Source organism: Gavia stellata, chromosome 4, assembly GCF_030936135.1.
Source record: "Gavia stellata isolate bGavSte3 chromosome 4, bGavSte3.hap2, whole genome shotgun sequence".
NCBI classification, from domain to species: domain Eukaryota; kingdom Metazoa; phylum Chordata; class Aves; order Gaviiformes; family Gaviidae; genus Gavia; species Gavia stellata.
This window is the reverse complement of record NC_082597.1, coordinates 2911903-2930154: the sequence shown is the minus strand read 5'-3', so window position 1 is coordinate 2930154 and position 18252 is coordinate 2911903. Positions and strand designations below refer to the sequence as shown.

Here is an 18252-nt window from a genome sequence, read left to right as displayed (position 1 = left end):
CTCTTTGCAGCTGTATCTTGTCTGGTCGGTAATTTCTTGATCCGTTAATCAATTTTAACCGCTTTTCGAAGGGGGGGGATTGTAGCGCTGACACCGCAGCAGGCCGGAGCCGCCGCTATAAAAACTACAATTCCCAGATGGCCCCGCGGCGGCGCCGCCGCACGCTGCATAGCAGCGTGATGCCGCGCGCCCCGCCTCCTTCGCCTTCTATTGGGTCACAGATCCGCAGAAGCCCGCCTCCTCTCTTCTGATTGGCTGCACCGCGCCAGCACGGGTGGCTGCCCTGTGTTTGAGGCGGGGGGTGCAAGATGGCGGCTGGTGAGGCGGCGGGGCGCTACCGGAGCAGCATGAGCAAGAGCAAGGACCCCTCGGGGCTGCTCATCTCTGTGATCAGGTAGGGGCGGCGCGGCCCCGTTCCGCAGCCTCCCGTCCCGCCCGCAGGGCCGCTCCTGGGTGCTGCCTGGGCCTCTGGGGGTGACCCAGGGGCGCGTGCGGGCCCTGCCGTGCTGTGGGGGCCTCCCCGGGCCGGGCTTCCAGAGCCTCAGGTCCTTCCAGGGCCCTGACAGCGGAGGGGAGGCCTCAGTGCTGCAGCAGACCTTCTCCTGAGGGGTGTCCCCCCATGCTCCTGCCCTGTCTGGCTCACCCCCTTCTTTTCCCCTTATTTTGCTGTATCCTGGGGTCAGAGGAGTAAGCCCTGCAGTTAGCACTAGCTTTATGCCGTACAGGGAGGGTTAAGGCACCATCTTACTGCTGTGGAGTCCATAGCTGACCCCCATCCATAAACACACAGCAGCACTGAGTAAAATATGGCTGGTTGGAAAAGCTGTAGGACTAGGAAGTCCTGTGTGCAAACTCCATCCTGTTTTAGGATGCAATGGTGGAAAAAGTGCTACTTCTTCTGAGTCTAACAGTCTTGTGGGGATGAAAGGAAAGCACTTGCATCTAGTCATGTTTAGACTATTGATTTTTGTCTGCCCTTATTTCTGCACTCTGTTCTTCTCTGCTAGAGGATGATTCTGTGATACACTTGGAGGCAAGCAAGGACCTGAATTCACTTCACTAATTGCCCTCTGTGCCTTTTTCAACTGCTTGTGAATCTCTTCTGTGCTGCCTATAACCAGTGTGTTGGCAGCTGATTTCCCACAGTGAAACTTTTAAATGCTAGCCTTACGCACACCCTCTAAAGTGGGTGTGGGCAGCAAACAGTCATACCAGTATGATACTGTGAGTTGTAATGACCTTTCAAACTTTGGTTCCTACTTCAGTGTCTTTGCCAGAAACTATAGTAATTCTGTTACTTTGGAGAAGTTACTGTAGCAATTGTTCTGTATCTAGGACATGTTACAAGCTGATTTTAAAATCCTCTATGAATGATAATGTTTAGGACAAAATTCCGTTCTTTTTCATTATTCTGAAAACTGGTCTTTCAGATCTTGCAAAGCGTGAGGTAGATGGTGACTCTAAAAAAAGCAGCTGGTTCACAGAACTGCTTAGCCTTTCCGGGGTTGTGACTTAAGTTTCTGAATTGTATGGTAATAGGTAACAAAGAATCACACTGAACAATGCTTGAAAGGTGATGCTTAACACAGACTGTGGTGCCTGACTTTTCAATTTCAAGTATATGTGGTTCATTAGTTTTACAAGAAAAACTGTTAACAAAACCAGACTTGTTTAGGTTGGAGTTACACGTATATATGTATGCAGATGGAGAAAAGCATACATTGGTATGACCTCATATAAACGTGAGGTATGACAGTGGCAGGTAGTGTACTTAGATGACTTTATTTCGTATATAACAAATGTTGAAAGAGAAAGGAATGGGAAGCCAATACCCAAATACGTAACTATTAAGATGGGTAGTGTTCCTGCAGAATTTATATCCAGGCCTACAAACACTCATGGGTGCAATTGTTCATGAGTTTGCGTGGACCGTTTGCGTAATAAATACATGCTTAGTTGTGAAAACTTGAAAAAATCAGGCTTCTCACCTTGATCTTGAGTTTTTACTGGTACTTATACCTTGTAATTTGGACAAGGATAAATAGTGTGGATTTAAAGTGTGTTGTGCATAGTGTTTCTTTAGTAGCCTCAAGTTTGAATAAGTTGGAGAGGCAAACATGGTGAGTTGTAGCTAGACAACCTTAATTTATGGAAAATACAGCAATTTGTAGACAGTGGAAGAATGAATAATATATGTGCATTGATGGCTGCAGCATTTCCTGTAGTAATTGTCCTTATTATTTTTTTTCATGTTTCCTATAATTTCCAAGAGTATCTTAAGGGCCTCCTTTTGTATCTCTATTTTAATAAATCTGGACTTGTTATTTCATTTGTAATATAAAATAAGACTGAGCTCATGTTGCTGTGTTCTCCAAATAAGAAATCATGTTTGTCTAATAATCTTTGGCTTACAGGCACTGATACCTTGGCTAGTTTAGGTCCAGTGTTTAGACACAACATTGAGGTTATTGACTTTATGAAATTAAAATTATTCAATAGAACAGCCTGATAACTAAACCTCCAGAATTTAATTAGAACTTGATTTGGATGTAGAGACTCTTTGCAGAGCTCACGTTGAGCCAGACCATGAAAACCTGAAAGTAGAACTGATTGCAAAGGAAGGAAAAAGTGTTATGTTAATAATATTCACGTTTCTTAGGGTTAGCCAAGTACAAAAAGCAAATGGTGTGGAAAGGAATTTAAATCACTTTCTTCTGTATGTTGTTTTTATATAATAGCTCAGGTGAGGATGAATTTGCTAAGCAACAGGTGAAATTTTTTGCTGGTTTGTATGCTCATAAACTACTGTTGCAAACAAATTTAGACCTGTGTGGGTTACGTGTATCTTTCTTATAACTTTACTCAGCTTCAGAAAAATATTTACAAATCTTAACAGTAGGCTATTGGTTTGAAATGTAGCAAAGTTTTCTTTTCTTGATAGCTTTATTTCCAAAACATTTATGTACAGAGTCTTCTGCCAATCCTTGTGGTTTTACACTTGCATTTCCCTGTTTATTTAGAAGACTGTTTATTTCTCTCTTGTTGCTCTGTGAAAGGCCCATAAAAGGAGACAGAGTATGAAAACTAACAAAACTTTGATTACATTCTTCCGCTGTAGACAAACAAAACCAGAGGAGCTTCTTCAGGTATTATGATATTTTACTTGATTATAACAGAGTTATATCTTTCAAAAAGAAACGTTGTTTAGGTCTGCAAAATCTGTTTAGTGTGATTGTCTATAAAATGCTTTGAAATGTGAAGCTGAAAGGCCTTTTATAAATATAAAGGGTTTTATTAATTAAGAGATATTTTTTGATATTTACTCAAGCTCAGTAGCTCTCTGTTGCAAGAGGCTGAATAATTTACTTTCCTCTGATACTAGATTCTCTGTTGCAAGAGGCTGAATAATTTACTTTCCTCTGATACTAGATTTAGGGATTTTTGTACTTATTTCACTGGACTTCCTGGGAGAAAAAGTGTCTCACTTTCAGGGAGAGTATTGGGGGCCGGATCCTTGACAAAGTTTAACATACCATAGCAGCACTGAAATCAAGTGAGAAATGGTATTTTATGGGAGGTGGGGCTCTAGTCTAAAATCAGGGTGCTGCTGCTTCAGGAAAGTTAATTGCATAAATGTCAGTGTAGCCGTCTAGGTTTCATCAGTGTTATTGATTGCAGTCTTGGTATAGTTTGGAAATTTGGGGTTGTCCTTAGTCTTTACAGCATTGCTTTTCAGCAGCTCTGAATGCGGAAAACTCCGAGATGAAGGAAGACCCAACAGGAAAGCCTGTCCCACTTTTGATCTCTTTTCTGTCCCAGTGAAGTGTCAGCTTTTCCTGTTGTGTTGGGGAACAGGTTTGTTCGTTGGGAGTTGTTTCCTGTTGGAGGATTCGTGTACTGATCAAATTCACCTTGGTTTTCCGGTTGTTGCCGAGAATAGAGACTAAAGGCAGCCTCAAGTATGGACTAATTTGGAAGAAGTTGTTTCCAAGCAGGAGGTGTGCTGCTCAGTCGAGTACAAAACTGAAAATAAAATCCTGGTGTTTGAGCTGAACCAAGGTCTGTTGGGTGATGATAACCCTGCTAAGGTGTCGTCTGGCTCAGAGGGGTGATTTCTGGCCCCCAAGCCGCGCGGTGCCCTGTAGCCCCGACTCGAGCAGACTGGCCATGTCCACAGAGCAAACCACCCAGCTCGGGTCTCCTCTTGGGATCCTTGTGGTATCTCATTGCTTCCAAAACCTGTACATATCTATGAACAGCAGTTCAGGTTGTTTACCATTGTAAAACCTGTCTTGCAGCCTGCAGCTAGGATGTTTTGTAGTGTTATGCTGCAGTTGTGTTTCCTGCCCAGTGTTACGGGAGGACGAGGGTACCAGACCTCCTGGGATATTAAAAAACGGTATTCAGTGGATGGAGCGATACCTGGTACCTTGACTGTCCTACCTGTAGGACCGCTGTCAGGAGCGAGCGATGTGCAGCGCTGCCCTGGGACAGGACTGATCCATTCGGAAAGAAGCCAGGAGTCACTGGGGGAGCTGAGTTATGAGGTAGCGTAGCCATACCCTCAGCAGAGCTGCTGCTGGGTTACACCGAGTTCTTGGGCACAGTTTCCCTCTTGTTTCTTCTAAAGGAGAAATAGAGGTTTTGAGGGTAGGTATATTCGTAACAATCCTTCAGAAGTAAAGAGTGTTTGGGAAGCTTAATGAATGTTTGCGAAGTCTGCTATTAAAATCCCCACCTTCATTGCGGCTCAAAGGAACCTTCCTTCTTTTCCCTGTGCCTTTAGGGGATACGAGAGTATCTTCGATTTGCCCTTGTCCTCACATTGATGAGAAGAAATGGCTATTATTTGCTGCAAGAAGACATAGCTCCTGGTGTGACTTCTAGAGTAGGATATTGGATATCAGGACTTTACAGCTTCTGTCCCCTTGCTTCTTCTGGATGATTGAAAGTGCAGCACTTGCACTCATGCCTCAGCACACCCACTTTCAACATGTGCTAATTCCTTCACATAGGAGAAGGATCCTTCAAGTTCCTTAAATAAAAGGTACTTAGTAAGGTCAAAATGTTGTCACTGGAGCTTTTGTTGTAGAAGTGTAATGCTGATCACATGGGCTTTGGCAGTGTCTTTTTAAAAAATAGCACGGTGAATGGAGAAAATTCTGCTCATCTGCTGGAGGACAACTTGGGGAATTTTTTTTTTTATCTTTCAGAGGACAAACACGTGTATGTATATTGATTTTTCTTAACCTTTTGTTTTGTTGGTAGCTGGTTGAAGCAGCTTTTGTACTCTGAAACAAGCAACCTGGCATTTAGCAAATGCTATTTTTTTTGAGAGATCTTGCCAGATTTTTAATTGGTAAATGTGTCTGCCTTTTATTCATTGTTAGGCATTTTTCTTTCCAATTAAAGGTTGCTATTTTTTAAAACTGGCCTTTAATAGCTGTTTTAATTGGGAGAAAACAAACTTTAGCATTGACTCCATAAGACCTTATTGAAATCTTTGTGCTAAGCTTTCACACAGGCAAACATACATGACAGATGTCAAGCAGAACTGAAAGTGAGTCAAGATATAGTGCATTTCCTACTTTCATGTTTTCAGAAGTTGAAATTACAGGCAAAAAACCTTGAACATAATTTTATTTTTCACAAGTGGAATTCTTTTTAATGCTTTTTGGCCATTATTTTCATTACATTTACAGTGAACTTTGTTAATAGATTCTTACTAATAACGTGGCATTTGGTCTTTTTCTCTCTAAAGCAATAGAATTGGCATCCCAGTTTGTGATGTAGAGTGAGAAAGACAGATGTATAGCTGTTGCACTCGTCGTTACTTTTGGGAAATAGCAGCTATGAGAAATAAAGCCGAGTTATTCTGATCTATATGTACTGTAACAGTTTCTTAAAACCACTTGTATTGCTAATGGTGTTTTCAAATGCTATAAAGGTAGCGGTTCTTCTACAAGACAAGTAGCTCAGAAATTCATCGAGAATAAATTGTACATGGCAGAGTATGGTTTTAAACTATAAATTTTCCTGAAATGATCTTGAGGCACTTGTATAAAATGTACGTGTATTTGGCAAGTGTTGGGTTGTAGCTTGATACAGATACTTGGTTACATTTAATAGCAACAATAGGTGAGGGTGCACATGTGAATACACAACCATATGCGAAAGGACAATATGTGTGACCATACCTTGTTAAAAGCTCAAGGTACTTTATTTTTCAGCTCTTAGTTTAGCTTTAGACAATGTGCTGTACAGAGTTGGAGTTCAGCCTCCCCTTACAAAACCAGGCAGCGGAAATCGTTGGTTTTGTTAATAAATGATTACAAGTTCTGTGATTTCAACCCTTTTGAAGACATTGCCTATGACAGCTCTTCATTCCACTGCAGTATTGAAACCTTCAGGTTAATAATGAATTTTCCAAAGCCTCTTGCTGATTCATGCAGGGCTGCTGTTCTGATGTGGTGTGATTTCAAGGAGGGGTTCATAGCACAAGGCGGCAAATGGCTCTTTCAATACTCTTAATCATCTTGGTGGCAGGTCTGAGTAGCATTTCCCAGCCTCTCCTCTTGCAGATTTGAAAAAACTGATCCTTAGGAATTCAGTTTTCTCCTGGGAATGCAGTAATTCGTGTCAAAGCTTTAGATCCAAAAAGCCAAAGATCCAAAGTTAATTACAAACAAAGGTAGAGAGTTGGTACCTGTGGTCTCCTGCACATGGAGATAGCCCTGGACAGGTTCTCGCATGATGGAGGGGTAGCTGAGTCGCTCTGCTTGCGCCTGGCAGTGTAACTGGCATCTCATGGCTCTGTCTGCTGGCTGCATGCCTTCTCTAAGATGGAAAATGGTGTGCAGCTGGTGTTGTTAGGGTTTTGCTTGTGCGGGATTGTTTTTTCATCTTAATGTACTGCTGTTGGAGACATCTGAAGGAGTGTGGCTTCTGTTGAAGTCATCATCTTAAATGACTGCAGTTCGTTTCAGAAATCAGCTGATCCCTAGCTATGCCTGCATCGTTTGTATTGGTGTGGTGAAATTTGATTAAGGGTTGGTTAATTTAGGAAAATAACAAATTCCCTGATGATATTTATTGAAATGGCTGTAGGCTGCTCAGCCTTTTCACTGCAGCTATCATGCATACATCTGCAAGTCCTCAATGATAAAAAGATCATCAACTTCTGTTGAAAATGCTCTAACCAACTGTGTAAGTGGCATGAAAGATTAATGGAATGTAAGTAGAGGAGGAAAATGTTTTATAATGCTGTGTTTACTTTGTGTGTTTAACAGCATTTTGAACAGACTCGATTCTGCCGTTCCTTGTAGTGAAGAGTGAGTTACTTCTTTGTTTGCACAATGGAGATCTAGTCATCTGCGGGCTGGGTACCTTGTATTCCCCTTGGTGTGGATGGAGCATGCTGCCCTCAGGATTTAACTTTTTTTTTTTAAGGGGAAGATCCTTTATAATCTGTGAGAGGAGTGATGGTTGGAGGCTGTCTTGGGCTTAGCGACCATGAAATGATAGAATTCTCAATTCTTGGTGAAGTAAGGAGGGGGGTCAGCAAAACCACTACGATGGACTTCCAGAGGACAGACTTCAGCCTGCTCAGGACACCGGTTGAGAGGTTCCCTTGGGAGATGGTCCTGAAGGGCAAAGGGGCCCGGGAAGGCTGGACGTTCTTCAAGAAGGAAATCTTAAAGGCACAGGAGCAGGCAGTCCCTATGTGCCGTAAGAAGAGCTGGTGGGGAAGACGACTGGCCTGACTGAAAAGGGAGCTTTTGTTGGGACTCAGGGAAGAGTTCACCTTTGGAAGAAGGGGCAGGCAACTGAAGAAAAGTACAAGGATCTTGTTCGGACATGCAGAGAGGGAATTAGAAAGGCAAAAGCCTAGCTAGAGCTCAACCAGCCATGGCTGTAAGGGATAACAAAAAATGTTTCTATAAATACATTAACAAAAAAAAGAGAGCCAAGGACAATATCCATCCTTTATTGGATGCAGGGGGGAACATTGTCACCAAGGGTGAGGAAGAGGCTGAGGTAATTAATGCCTTCTTTGCCTCAGTCTTTAATAGCCAGACCAGGTATCCTCAGGGTATCCATCTCCCTGAGCTGGAAGACAAGGATGGAGAGCAAAATAAACTCCCCATGATCCAGGAGGAAGTAGTTAACGACCTGCTATGCCACCTGGACATTCACAAGTCTATGGGGCCTGATGGCATCCACCCAAGGGTGCTGAGGGAGCTGGCAGATGATCTTGCCAAGCCACTCTCCATCATTTATCAGCAGTCCTGGTTAATGGGGGAGGTCCCGGACGACTGGAGGCTTGCCAACGTGACACCCATCTACAAGAAGGGTCGGAAGGAGGATCCGGGGAACTACAGGCCTGTCAGCCTGAGCTCGGTGCCGGGGAAGATTATGGAGAGGTTAATCTTGATGGCGATCACAGGGCAGGTGCAGGACACCCAAGGGATCAGGCCCAGCCAGCACGGGTTCATGAAAGGCAGGTCCTTCTTGACCAACCTGATCTCCTCATAGATGACCCGTTGACCCGCCTAGTGGATGAGGGAAAGGCTGTCAACGTTGTCTACCTGGACTTCAGTAAAGCCTTCGACACTGTCTCCCACAGTATTCTCCTGGAAAAACTGGCGGCTCATGGCTTAGACAGGCGCACTCTTTGCTGGGTAAAAAACTGGCTGGATGGCCGAGCCCAGAGAGTCGTGGTGAATGGAGTTAAATCCAGTTGGCAGCCGGTCACAAGCGGAGTCCCCCAGGGCTCAGTTTTGGGGCCGGTCTTGTTTAATATATTTATTGATGACCTGGATGAGGGGATTGAGTGCTCCCTCAGCAAGTTTGCAGATGACACCAGGTTGGGAGGGAGTGTTGATCTGCTTGAGGGTCGGAAGGCTCTGCAGATGGATCTGGACAGGCTGGATCGATGGGCCCAGGCCAATTGTGTGAGGTTCAACAAGGCCAAGTGCCGGGTCCTGCACTTGGGTCACAACAACCCCAGGCAACGCTACAGGCTTGGGGAGGAGTGGCTGGAAAGCTGCCCGGTGGAAAAGGACCTCGGGGTGCTGATTGACAGCCGGCTGAATATGAGCCAGCAGTGTGCCCAGGTGGCCAAGAAGGCCAACGGCATCCTGGCCTGTATCAGAAACAGTGTGGCGGCCAGCAGGAGTAGGGAAGGGATCGTGCCTCTGTACTCGGCGCTGGTGAGGCTGCACCTTGAATGCTGTGTTCAGTTTTGGGCCCCTCACTCCAAGAAGGGCATTGAGGTGCTGGAGCGTGTCCAGAGAAGGGCGACGAAGCTGGTGAGGGGTCTGGAGCACAAGTCTGATGAGGAGTGGCTGAGGGAGCTGGGGTTGTTCAGTCTGGAGAAGAGGAGGCTGAGGGGAGACCTCATCGCTCTCTACAACTGCCTGAAAGGGGGTTGCAGAGAGGTGGGTGTTGGTCTCTTCTTCCAAGTGACAAGTGATAGGACAAGAGGAAATGGCCTCAAGTTGCGCCATGGGAGGTTCAGGCTGGATATTAGGAAAAATTTCTTTACTGAGAGAGAGGTGAAGCATTGGAAGAGGCTGCCCAGGGAGGTGGTGGAGTCACCATCCCTGGAGGTGTTCAAGGAACGTGTGGATGTGTCACTGCGGGACATGGTTTAGTGGGCATGGTGGTGTTGGGTTGATGGTTGGACTTGATGATCTTACAAGTCATTTCCAACCTTAATGATTCTGTGTGATTCTGTAATTTTATAGTCAGTTTACAGTGGCACTCCGTTTCCCATGCCTACTGACTTGTACGGTGCAATTTTTTACTACCTTCTTTCCAGCACCTCATTGTCTCCATGAAGGGAGTCGTTTGTCTCCTGAACATTTTGATTCATTTCCTCAAATCCAGAATTTCTTTGGAACAATCAACTAACCTGTGAAAATAATGAGAAAACATGCAACACGTTGCTACAGAGTTAATTTGTTAAATACCTTTTGGATTTCTTTTTTTTCTTTTCCTTCTGGCTGGCTTTGTTTCGTACGAACCAACTTTTACAATGGTTTCAGTGAGACTCTGCAGAGGTTTCCAAACATATATTATAATATTATATGCTTTGAGGTTAAATACTGCTAGAAGCTGTAGATCACCCCATTTGGGACTTGCCTTTCAGACAACAGTTTTCAATTATAAAATTCAAATAAGTCCATTTAGTTTAATGAACCTCTGGAATTTTGTAGAGCAGTGTAGACAGTGTGCTGAAGTACAGTTGTTCTCGTCCTGGGGTGCTTTACAAAACTTCTTCATTGTGCCCTGCTGAAACACAGCTGCTTGTAAGGTCTCGCAGGTTGGCACACAGACTGTGGCACAGCAGTTGCGAGGAAGAAAACCTGCTGAACTGCGCTAGACAGGCTCTTCTCCCATACAGGATTTTTTTTACACCCATAAAAATAAAGCTTAGAGGAAAGAAAACCCAAACAAACCCTGATTTTGAGAAGGGACCAGATTTTATTGTTTCCTCACTTATGCATTTTATTCTGATTAACTCCGAGGCTTAAATGCTAGTAAGGTGCCTCCAATAAACATTTCCAAAATGCATGTTTGATCTTAGGTGTTGCTTGACGTTTTCACTACAAGGCCTAGTCCTTGAAATTATCAGGATCAGACCCATTGTGTAATGTTCTGTTTCTCCCTACAGCTTTTTGGGGAGGAAAAGGCACTAACAAATTAGTTCATTTTATCATACAGTATTTCTTCTTGCAGAGTGCTCATATGCATCTTCCATGCATCTGTGAAGTGAACACTTGATCCTCCCAACAACTTGCACTTCAAACCCACTGCTGCAATTCTTGTGATAATTTGCAACCTGACAGTGCCTGAGTAACTGTCTGCTCATGGTTGCTTCTGCTGGACGGCTGAGATGGGGACAGATGCTCTCTCTCATCTCAGTTATTTTGTTCCCTTTCTCTCACATCCTTACCTCTTATCTTTTATTCACCTGTTGTTGTTTCTAGTCTCTTAGATTTCCTGCCATAAAGGGCTTGCGCTGTCGGTCTGTGTGTCTGAGCGGTGCCGCTCAATGGGGCAGCTGTGTGGTTGGCCTTAGTGCGCTATAAATGTCTAGTAATGATCACAACGGTTTAAACTGAAATGAGAAAGCAAATACTGTAATTGGTGTGTGGCCACGGTCATCAGCAAGAGGTGCCTTACGAAAAGTAACTAGATTCTAATGGGTTTCTTTTTACTCTGCTTTTTTGTTTTTTTCCTTTTTAATACTGAAGTCTCCTTGGCACATTGCAGCTATTTCCTGCAGAGAGGAGACTGGTCTTTCTAGACATCCACAGCGTTCTGCTTAAATGATTATTTGTTGCTTCTAGCAACTGCTTTCTTCGTTTAACTCCAAAAATCCTTTGTTGGTCAAAAATTGTCTGTGTTGGCTAAGGCCATGCTTTTGATTTTTTTCATTTTTTTTTTCCCTCCTCTTTCTGTACCTTACATAGGCTTGTTGTATTCTGCTTTGTATTTTAGGTCCTTGGTATGGTGTAAAATGGAGAATAAATAAATAAATAAACAAACACACACCCCTCTCATGTTTTCTTCCTGAAGGGTAATTTTGATAATCTTAGTGCTGTACTATTAATTTTATTGTCTGGAGTGATGCAAGTATATATGATACATTGTGAAACGTATTCAGGAGAGGTTTTATAATACTGATATGTAGTACCTACCCAGCACTCTTTATCTGCAGGTTTCAAAGGCAGACAACAGGAATTATTGTTCAAGTGTTATCCAAACTGTAAAACATTGAAAACCTTGCCCGATTTCTTTGGAAGGGATGGATCACAGTGTATCCCTTAAACTTTGGATTTTGTCCAAAGCTGCAGCATGTACTTAAGAAGCTGCTTCTGTTAAACAGATTCCTGGCATTGTTTTTACTGGAGAAAAAGGTTAGAACGTGAGTCCTGTAAGTTGGCCACACTTCTGAACGTAGCCTTAGCTTTCACCACGGCAAGCTTTAAGCCCTGCTGTGTTGTGTGCCGTTGATACCACAAGCTGTCTGTATTATTGTGGCTAAGAACTGGGAGGCTTAACAAGGCATGTGATACAGTGCAGAGCACCGTAGAAATAGGTGGCAGAAAGTTTACTGTGGTTTGCTGTTAAAATTGGAGCTTGCTTTGATCCCCCCAGTGATTCAGCACTCCGTTCAATTACACTTCACTAAAATGTTCATTTTCCTGATCAGATGAGAAACATTTAAATTTGATTGGCTTGCCTTTTTTTTATTAGTGTTTCCTACTGTCTTTGAGTGTTTTCATTTGAATAAGCAACCCTGAGTGAAGGCAGGTGAATTGTACGCTTAAAGGAGCCTGATCCAGAAGTAATGGAAGATTTTTCCTGGATTTCCAAGCTGCACCTGTGCATCATGTAATACTCTCTTTCTGCCTTTAACCACAAATACTTGCGTATGTCTGCTCTGATATTGTGGAGCAGAGGAAGAGGGGCTCTACAGGGGTACACAGATGCTCAACACCTACAGCAATGGTCAGAAGCAGTGTGGACTAGAACACTCCTCTCCTGTAAGAATTGTCTAGTGTGTTGCAGGTGCTACCTTAGCCTTAGTTTTCCAAAATGCTTATTTGCATTTTGCACGCAGTATCTGTTTTTTCACTTCTGTTTAATAAAAAAATCCACAGAAGCATACTGCCCACATACTGTTACTACAATGTTCTTCCTGTGAAACAAATTCTCTAGTCAAGAAATTGATAATTAAGACTTCGTTTACTATCCATAGCCTAGCAGTAATCACACTTAACAGGGCTGGCCTTAGGGTAGGTAAAATAGGCTGCCAGTTACCCACCCAACTGAGCTGGAGGCATCAGAAAAAGCAAATTTGCAGAAATGAAACATTTATTATTCATTAAAGTTAACAGTTTTCTCTTAAAATTGACACTTAATCTAATTCTCTTGGCATTTTATTGGGCAGGTAGGAAGCTAACAGTGGGCTGGCAAAAGAAATTACTTATCTGCCCTGGAAAACAAAAACAGACCAAAGCCCTTGATAATACAAGCTGTGTGGGGAAATACAAAACTTCTCAGTGTAAACAGAAATTCTTGTTGAGTCTCAAATCTGATTCTTGCTGGAGTTGTAATTTTCAGGTTGGTGCCTGTAAATAGTCAGTCTTAACAGTTGTTGTTAACTTCATTTAGCCACAGTGCAAAATATGGGAGGGGGACAACTAAACTCAGGATTTGGTGGAAAAAAACCCACTCTTGTGAAGGATATGCAGCAGCAGTGTGCAAGGTGAAGCAGGAGTGGTGTGAATCACACACTGAATTCAGGTTCAGAAGACTGAGAGCTTGTGTGTGCCATAAGGGCATTCAGCACATCACAAAACAAAATGGGAATAATCTTTGGAGCTGAGAAATTAATGGATTTGTTTCTGACTGACCTATTTTTGTTATTGGTCCTTGCAGAATAAAAGGGAGGGGAAAATAAAGCCGAGTTGTTTCTCTGATGCTTCAGAATGATGTACGCTAGTAGGACAGCATATGCAAAAATGAAATCTTCACTGTCAAGCAGGAAAACAAATTTGAAAATGCAGATGGAGAAGACTCATTGATTCATGCATCCCTTTGAGAGGAAGATGAGAGGATTTCTTTAGGAACCCAAATTTTTCCACATTTGCTGCACATGTCTCTGTATGTGAACAAAATACTGAGTCCCCTTGAAGCTTTGCGGTTCAGCAGCACGTATCGCCAGCCTGAGCTCTTTGGCACTGCGGCTGCCTAAAGCACCTGCAGTGATGCCTGTTGCTGGCTTTGCAAAGGCTTTTCCTACCGAGTGTCACAGGATACCCCAAAAAAAGCATTTTTTAGTAACTGCCCTTGTGGCTATTCTCAGTTTGCGCTAAGCTTTTTGATACGGGGACTGAGCAAAGAACTCGGTTGTGCACTTCATTTGCAACAAAGCTTATTTTGTAGTAGTTTGTTGGTGTGGATAAGCTGTGCACGTTTGCAGGAACTTGAGTGTTACACAGAATAAAGCTTGATCTGTGTGTGGTGTGCTTTCTGTGGTGCTGGGAGCTACGATGTTAAATCCTGTTTTGGGGCTGGCGTGCATTTGAAGCTCAAAAATAGCATGTTAGGAAGGGAGGTGAATTGCTTCATAGTTTTGCAGCTCATCATCTCTCTATAGCATTTCTGTACTCCTGTAGTTATCTGTTGTGCCACATGATGGGTAGTACAATGGTGTTTGTTTTCGTCTGCTGTTGAATAGCTTAGTAAACATCATGTTCTTTCAGTTCACAACAACAAAAGAAATTTATTAGCTTATGAAGAAATTATGGCTTGTTTTCTGTCCTTTTACATCATCGGCCTGTGGTTTTTCTTGTGTTGTTTGAATGCTGGAGAATTCGCCTTTTTGTTTTTTCTTCCCTTCCTCCCCAAATTAATGCATCACACTGTAGGAGTAAATTTCCAGAGGAGAGGAGATTGTGCCGTAGCTCTGCAGTCCGGGCATCTGTGGATGTTGGATAGGTCTATGAAAAACATTGATTTGTCAAAACACAAAGAAATAGCCAACACTAAGTCCGTAGGGTGTGAATAACTTGTTATGTAGTGTATGGAGTCTGCTGGTGTTAGTTGTTGCTAGGACCGGATTTAATTACGTTGGTTCTTGGAGAAAAGTTTTTCATCCCTACTTAATGTGTTTCATTTTCAAAGCACTGTATGTGTTTACTATCGTAAACAGTAGCTATAGTCCGTAGCATTTTTCTGCATTATAAAAGTGAGATATCATGTGACTTTCTTGAAGCTCCTTAGTGTTTTAGTGAGTGAAGCATTTCATTTTGCAGCTCAGAGGAAAATGCTGAGACTCTGAGGTCTGTGGAGAGAAAAAAGTTTTAACGACTCAAATGGGTTTTCCAACTACTTCCAAATACCATGTTGAGCATTTATAGGTAAGCTTCCATAAGACAGAAATCTTGCCTCCCAGTGCCTTGAATTACTCTTTAGCTTTTGATGGCTACAGTCTGTTGAACTGCTGTAAGGCAACAGGTGAGGGTAGGTTCAAATGTACTTTTGGGTCTTAGTTGAGCCAACGTGTCTGAGACACTTTGTTCTTTCATCTGTGGTGCTGAGGAAGGGAGGACTCTTCTGGAGCAGTGGAGTTTGTTCGGTTTCCTAGAAAGGCACAGCCTCTTGCAGAAACGGTAAAGGTGGCAATTATATTTGATCAATGTGAATACATTTTCTTATGTATTTACCTTTGGAAATTAGATAGTCCCGTCTTTGAAACGAGCTGTTGTAGCAAGCAGTTTAAGGCTTTAGGCGTCTTGCAGAATGACAGTGCGTCAGGACTCCTGTAAAAGTCTATCCACCTACTCCCTGTGCTAGTTATTTGAGTTGGATGCTGGAAAGCGGAGACGAAAACTGCTTGTGATCTACAGATCAAATTCTACTGAAATGCATAGTCCCAATGGATTTTTTTTTATTATTAATCTAATTCCGGTGTAAATTCACTGGCCTCAGGGGGAAGAGCAAGGTTTGGTTTTTTCCCTTGTATGAAACAGGCTGTACATCCCATGATAAAAACGTTTGAGGATTGTGTCTGATCATCTTCTCCTCTATCCTGTCTTCTGCACATGGAAGTGATTCCAGTGAATTAAGCATTTTGCATTTGTGTAATCTGTATTTTTAACTATGTAAAATCGAAAGTCAATGAGATTTGGCTCAATGAATTTCTGTTTTACTGTAGCATAAAAATGTCTCTTAACAGACTAACATCCAGTTGGAATTATTCTAATCCTATTGAGCTCTTGCTAATGAGACAGGCATATGCAGCCATCCAGCTGCCAAGTACAAATTACAGGTATCTTACAGGGGAGGCGGATTCTCATTTAGAAAAATGAAAATTAAAAAACAAGTGAACTGATCAGGGAGATCCCCACTGAGTTCATAACCTACATGTACTCGGTTTCTAAATTGACATTTCTTCTGTCTATCATATGTTTTGAATGCTTTTGCTTTTCAGGGAGTTCTAAAAAGCTAATGTATATTTATCATTGTTTCATAATCCTGTCCTGCTTTGTAATTCCCCCTTCAAAGTTCTTTCTGCAAAGTTCCTTGCCCAAACAATTTTGATCCTTTCTATTTGGCAAACAGTGTGTTGACTTTTCTTCTTCCTTGCCACACATTTGAGTAGAACTGAAATGAGGAAAGATGCCCTTGGCTTACTTTTCTGCAGTGTTAGCAGGAACATATATAATCTCAAGAATATTAAGTATTCCTTGCTTTGCTTTTTCTTTGTGCAGAGCAAGAAAAAGAAATAGCTCCTGTACCAAGGGGCTTCAGTACGAAATTCAGGTGTACAAGGTAATGTTTCAGATTCAAAGTGACATCGCTCCTTTTTGTAGTTACATATGCTGCTAGACTTCAAGGATTTAATGTTGTGGTTTTGAAGGAGTAAAATACATGGTAATGAATTACTGGAGTAGAGAGAGGCTGGTGAGTTAATTTTGGTTTAAGTAGGTAAGGTGACCGCTCATCTGATTGATATAGTGACTTGAAAAGAACGTGAGCAGAAGGGTCTTATTGGTGGCTGTAAGAAGTTGTAAGTACTCATACTGCTTTTGAGTATGTTGCAGAAATTTATATGTTACAGCTGTGGTGGACAAAAAAGTAAATTATTACCTGGGAAAAGGTTTCATATGATTTTTAAAAAAAAATCCAGAAGAGGCATTCTCCGTTTTATAGCACACTTGTTTCGGACATTTTGGCTTAAACCAGCTTCACTTCCTCTTATTTGTTTATATATTGCTAATCGCATCCGTTGAAGAATGGGTTTGCTTTTCTCTAAGTGCTCTTTGATGCTTCTTCAGTACATGATCGTGGGATGGATCAACCACACATGCACTTCTTTTCTGTTCTCCAGCCATTAATCCAGACTCCCATAATGACTGGAAATAACCAAGTCCTAAAAACAAAACCTTATACTTCTGAAACTTGCTGGTCTTTCAGTAAAATACATGAAAAACCAGTCTCTGATGTTGCTTGTCTCCCTTTGGATCTTGGGTTATGATTTAAACTTTTGTCTTATCCATAAAGAAATAATCTACAGGTATTTAAGGCACACTGACGTGGGTGGAGGGGAAAAAAAACCTCTTAGGCTTAAATTCTTTGTTGTGTAGAATTATTTATCCCTTTTGGCATAGTAAGTGGTCCCTTTAATGTTTTAAACTAGAACAGACTAAAAGGCTGTAAATACAGGTATTTTTTTCTGGTCAAAACGATGAGTATGGTATTTTTAGTAATGCTTGTTTCTACAATATTTTCCCAAAACAGGTAATTAAAGAAAAGGAGAGGTTCCCAATACAGGTGTTAATTCTGGGAAGATTTCCCAGTTGGTGCATCCGACAGAGCCAGCTGGAAATCTTGGAACGTGGCAGTTGACTGAGCTTGAAATTTCCGTTGAATTCAAGTCTTGCAAGTTAGGATCACAGGCTGGAAAAATATGTAACATTGTGTTAATAAGGTCTTGTTCTTGGTGAGCGCATCCCTGGGATGTACAAAGCAGCGTTTGGCCGAAGTCCGTAACTCTTCCCTTCTACCTGCTCCTGCTGCCTGACAGCACAGTGGTTTCACCTGGAACTCTGCAAGAATGGGTCATGGTTGTCTTGTCATCTTGCAGGCTTGAATGCTGAAATATCCTGGTGAGGTGGAGGGAAGGCCCTGTGTTGGCACTTACTCTGTGTGTGTGCGTGTACATGCACAGGAGTCGGGTAGCAGCACCTCCAAAACATTACTCAGCTTTAGGTGGTCTAAATTACTGGAGTCTTCCAGAGGATAAGAGCAAGGAAATGCTCTGTTGAGGCAGATTAATGGCTCTTCCAGCCCGGTAGTTTGTCTCCCACAGTGGCAATACCAAATGTTAGAGAGATGATGCAGGCCTGGCCACTTGTCGGTGTCCAGTGCCTCTGTATTTCCCTAGTGTCCGCAGCTGTTGAGTTAGAGATGTTGGAGAATACATTCCAGCTAGTTTCATTCAGTTATTTGTTTTGACCTGCTGCCTGTGAATACATTTAAGTCCTTTTTTTGAACCCAGTGATGCTGTGACCCTCAAATCCTGCAGCAAGGTTCAGGATTTCACTACCTAAAGCATAAGCGTGCTTTATCCTTTTTTAAACTGATCTGTTAGTTTCAACAAGTGTCGCTAGTTCTAGTAGTGCATGATTTGGTGAAAAACTGTTTTGCATTTATGTTATTTCTCTTGTT

The 18252-nt window shown here is 42.4% G+C and overlaps 1 protein-coding gene across 1 annotated transcript in view; it reads left to right on the top strand.

Annotated features, from left to right (window-relative positions):
- Positions 1-308: 308 nt before the first annotated feature.
- Positions 309-18252, top strand: part of EXOC4 (exocyst complex component 4) — a 413543-nt gene continuing 395599 nt past the window's right edge. Inside the window, exon 1 of the mRNA XM_059816543.1 lies at positions 309-394. Within this exon, the coding sequence (XP_059672526.1) occupies positions 309-394 (86 nt within the window). The remainder of the gene's footprint in view (positions 395-18252) is intronic.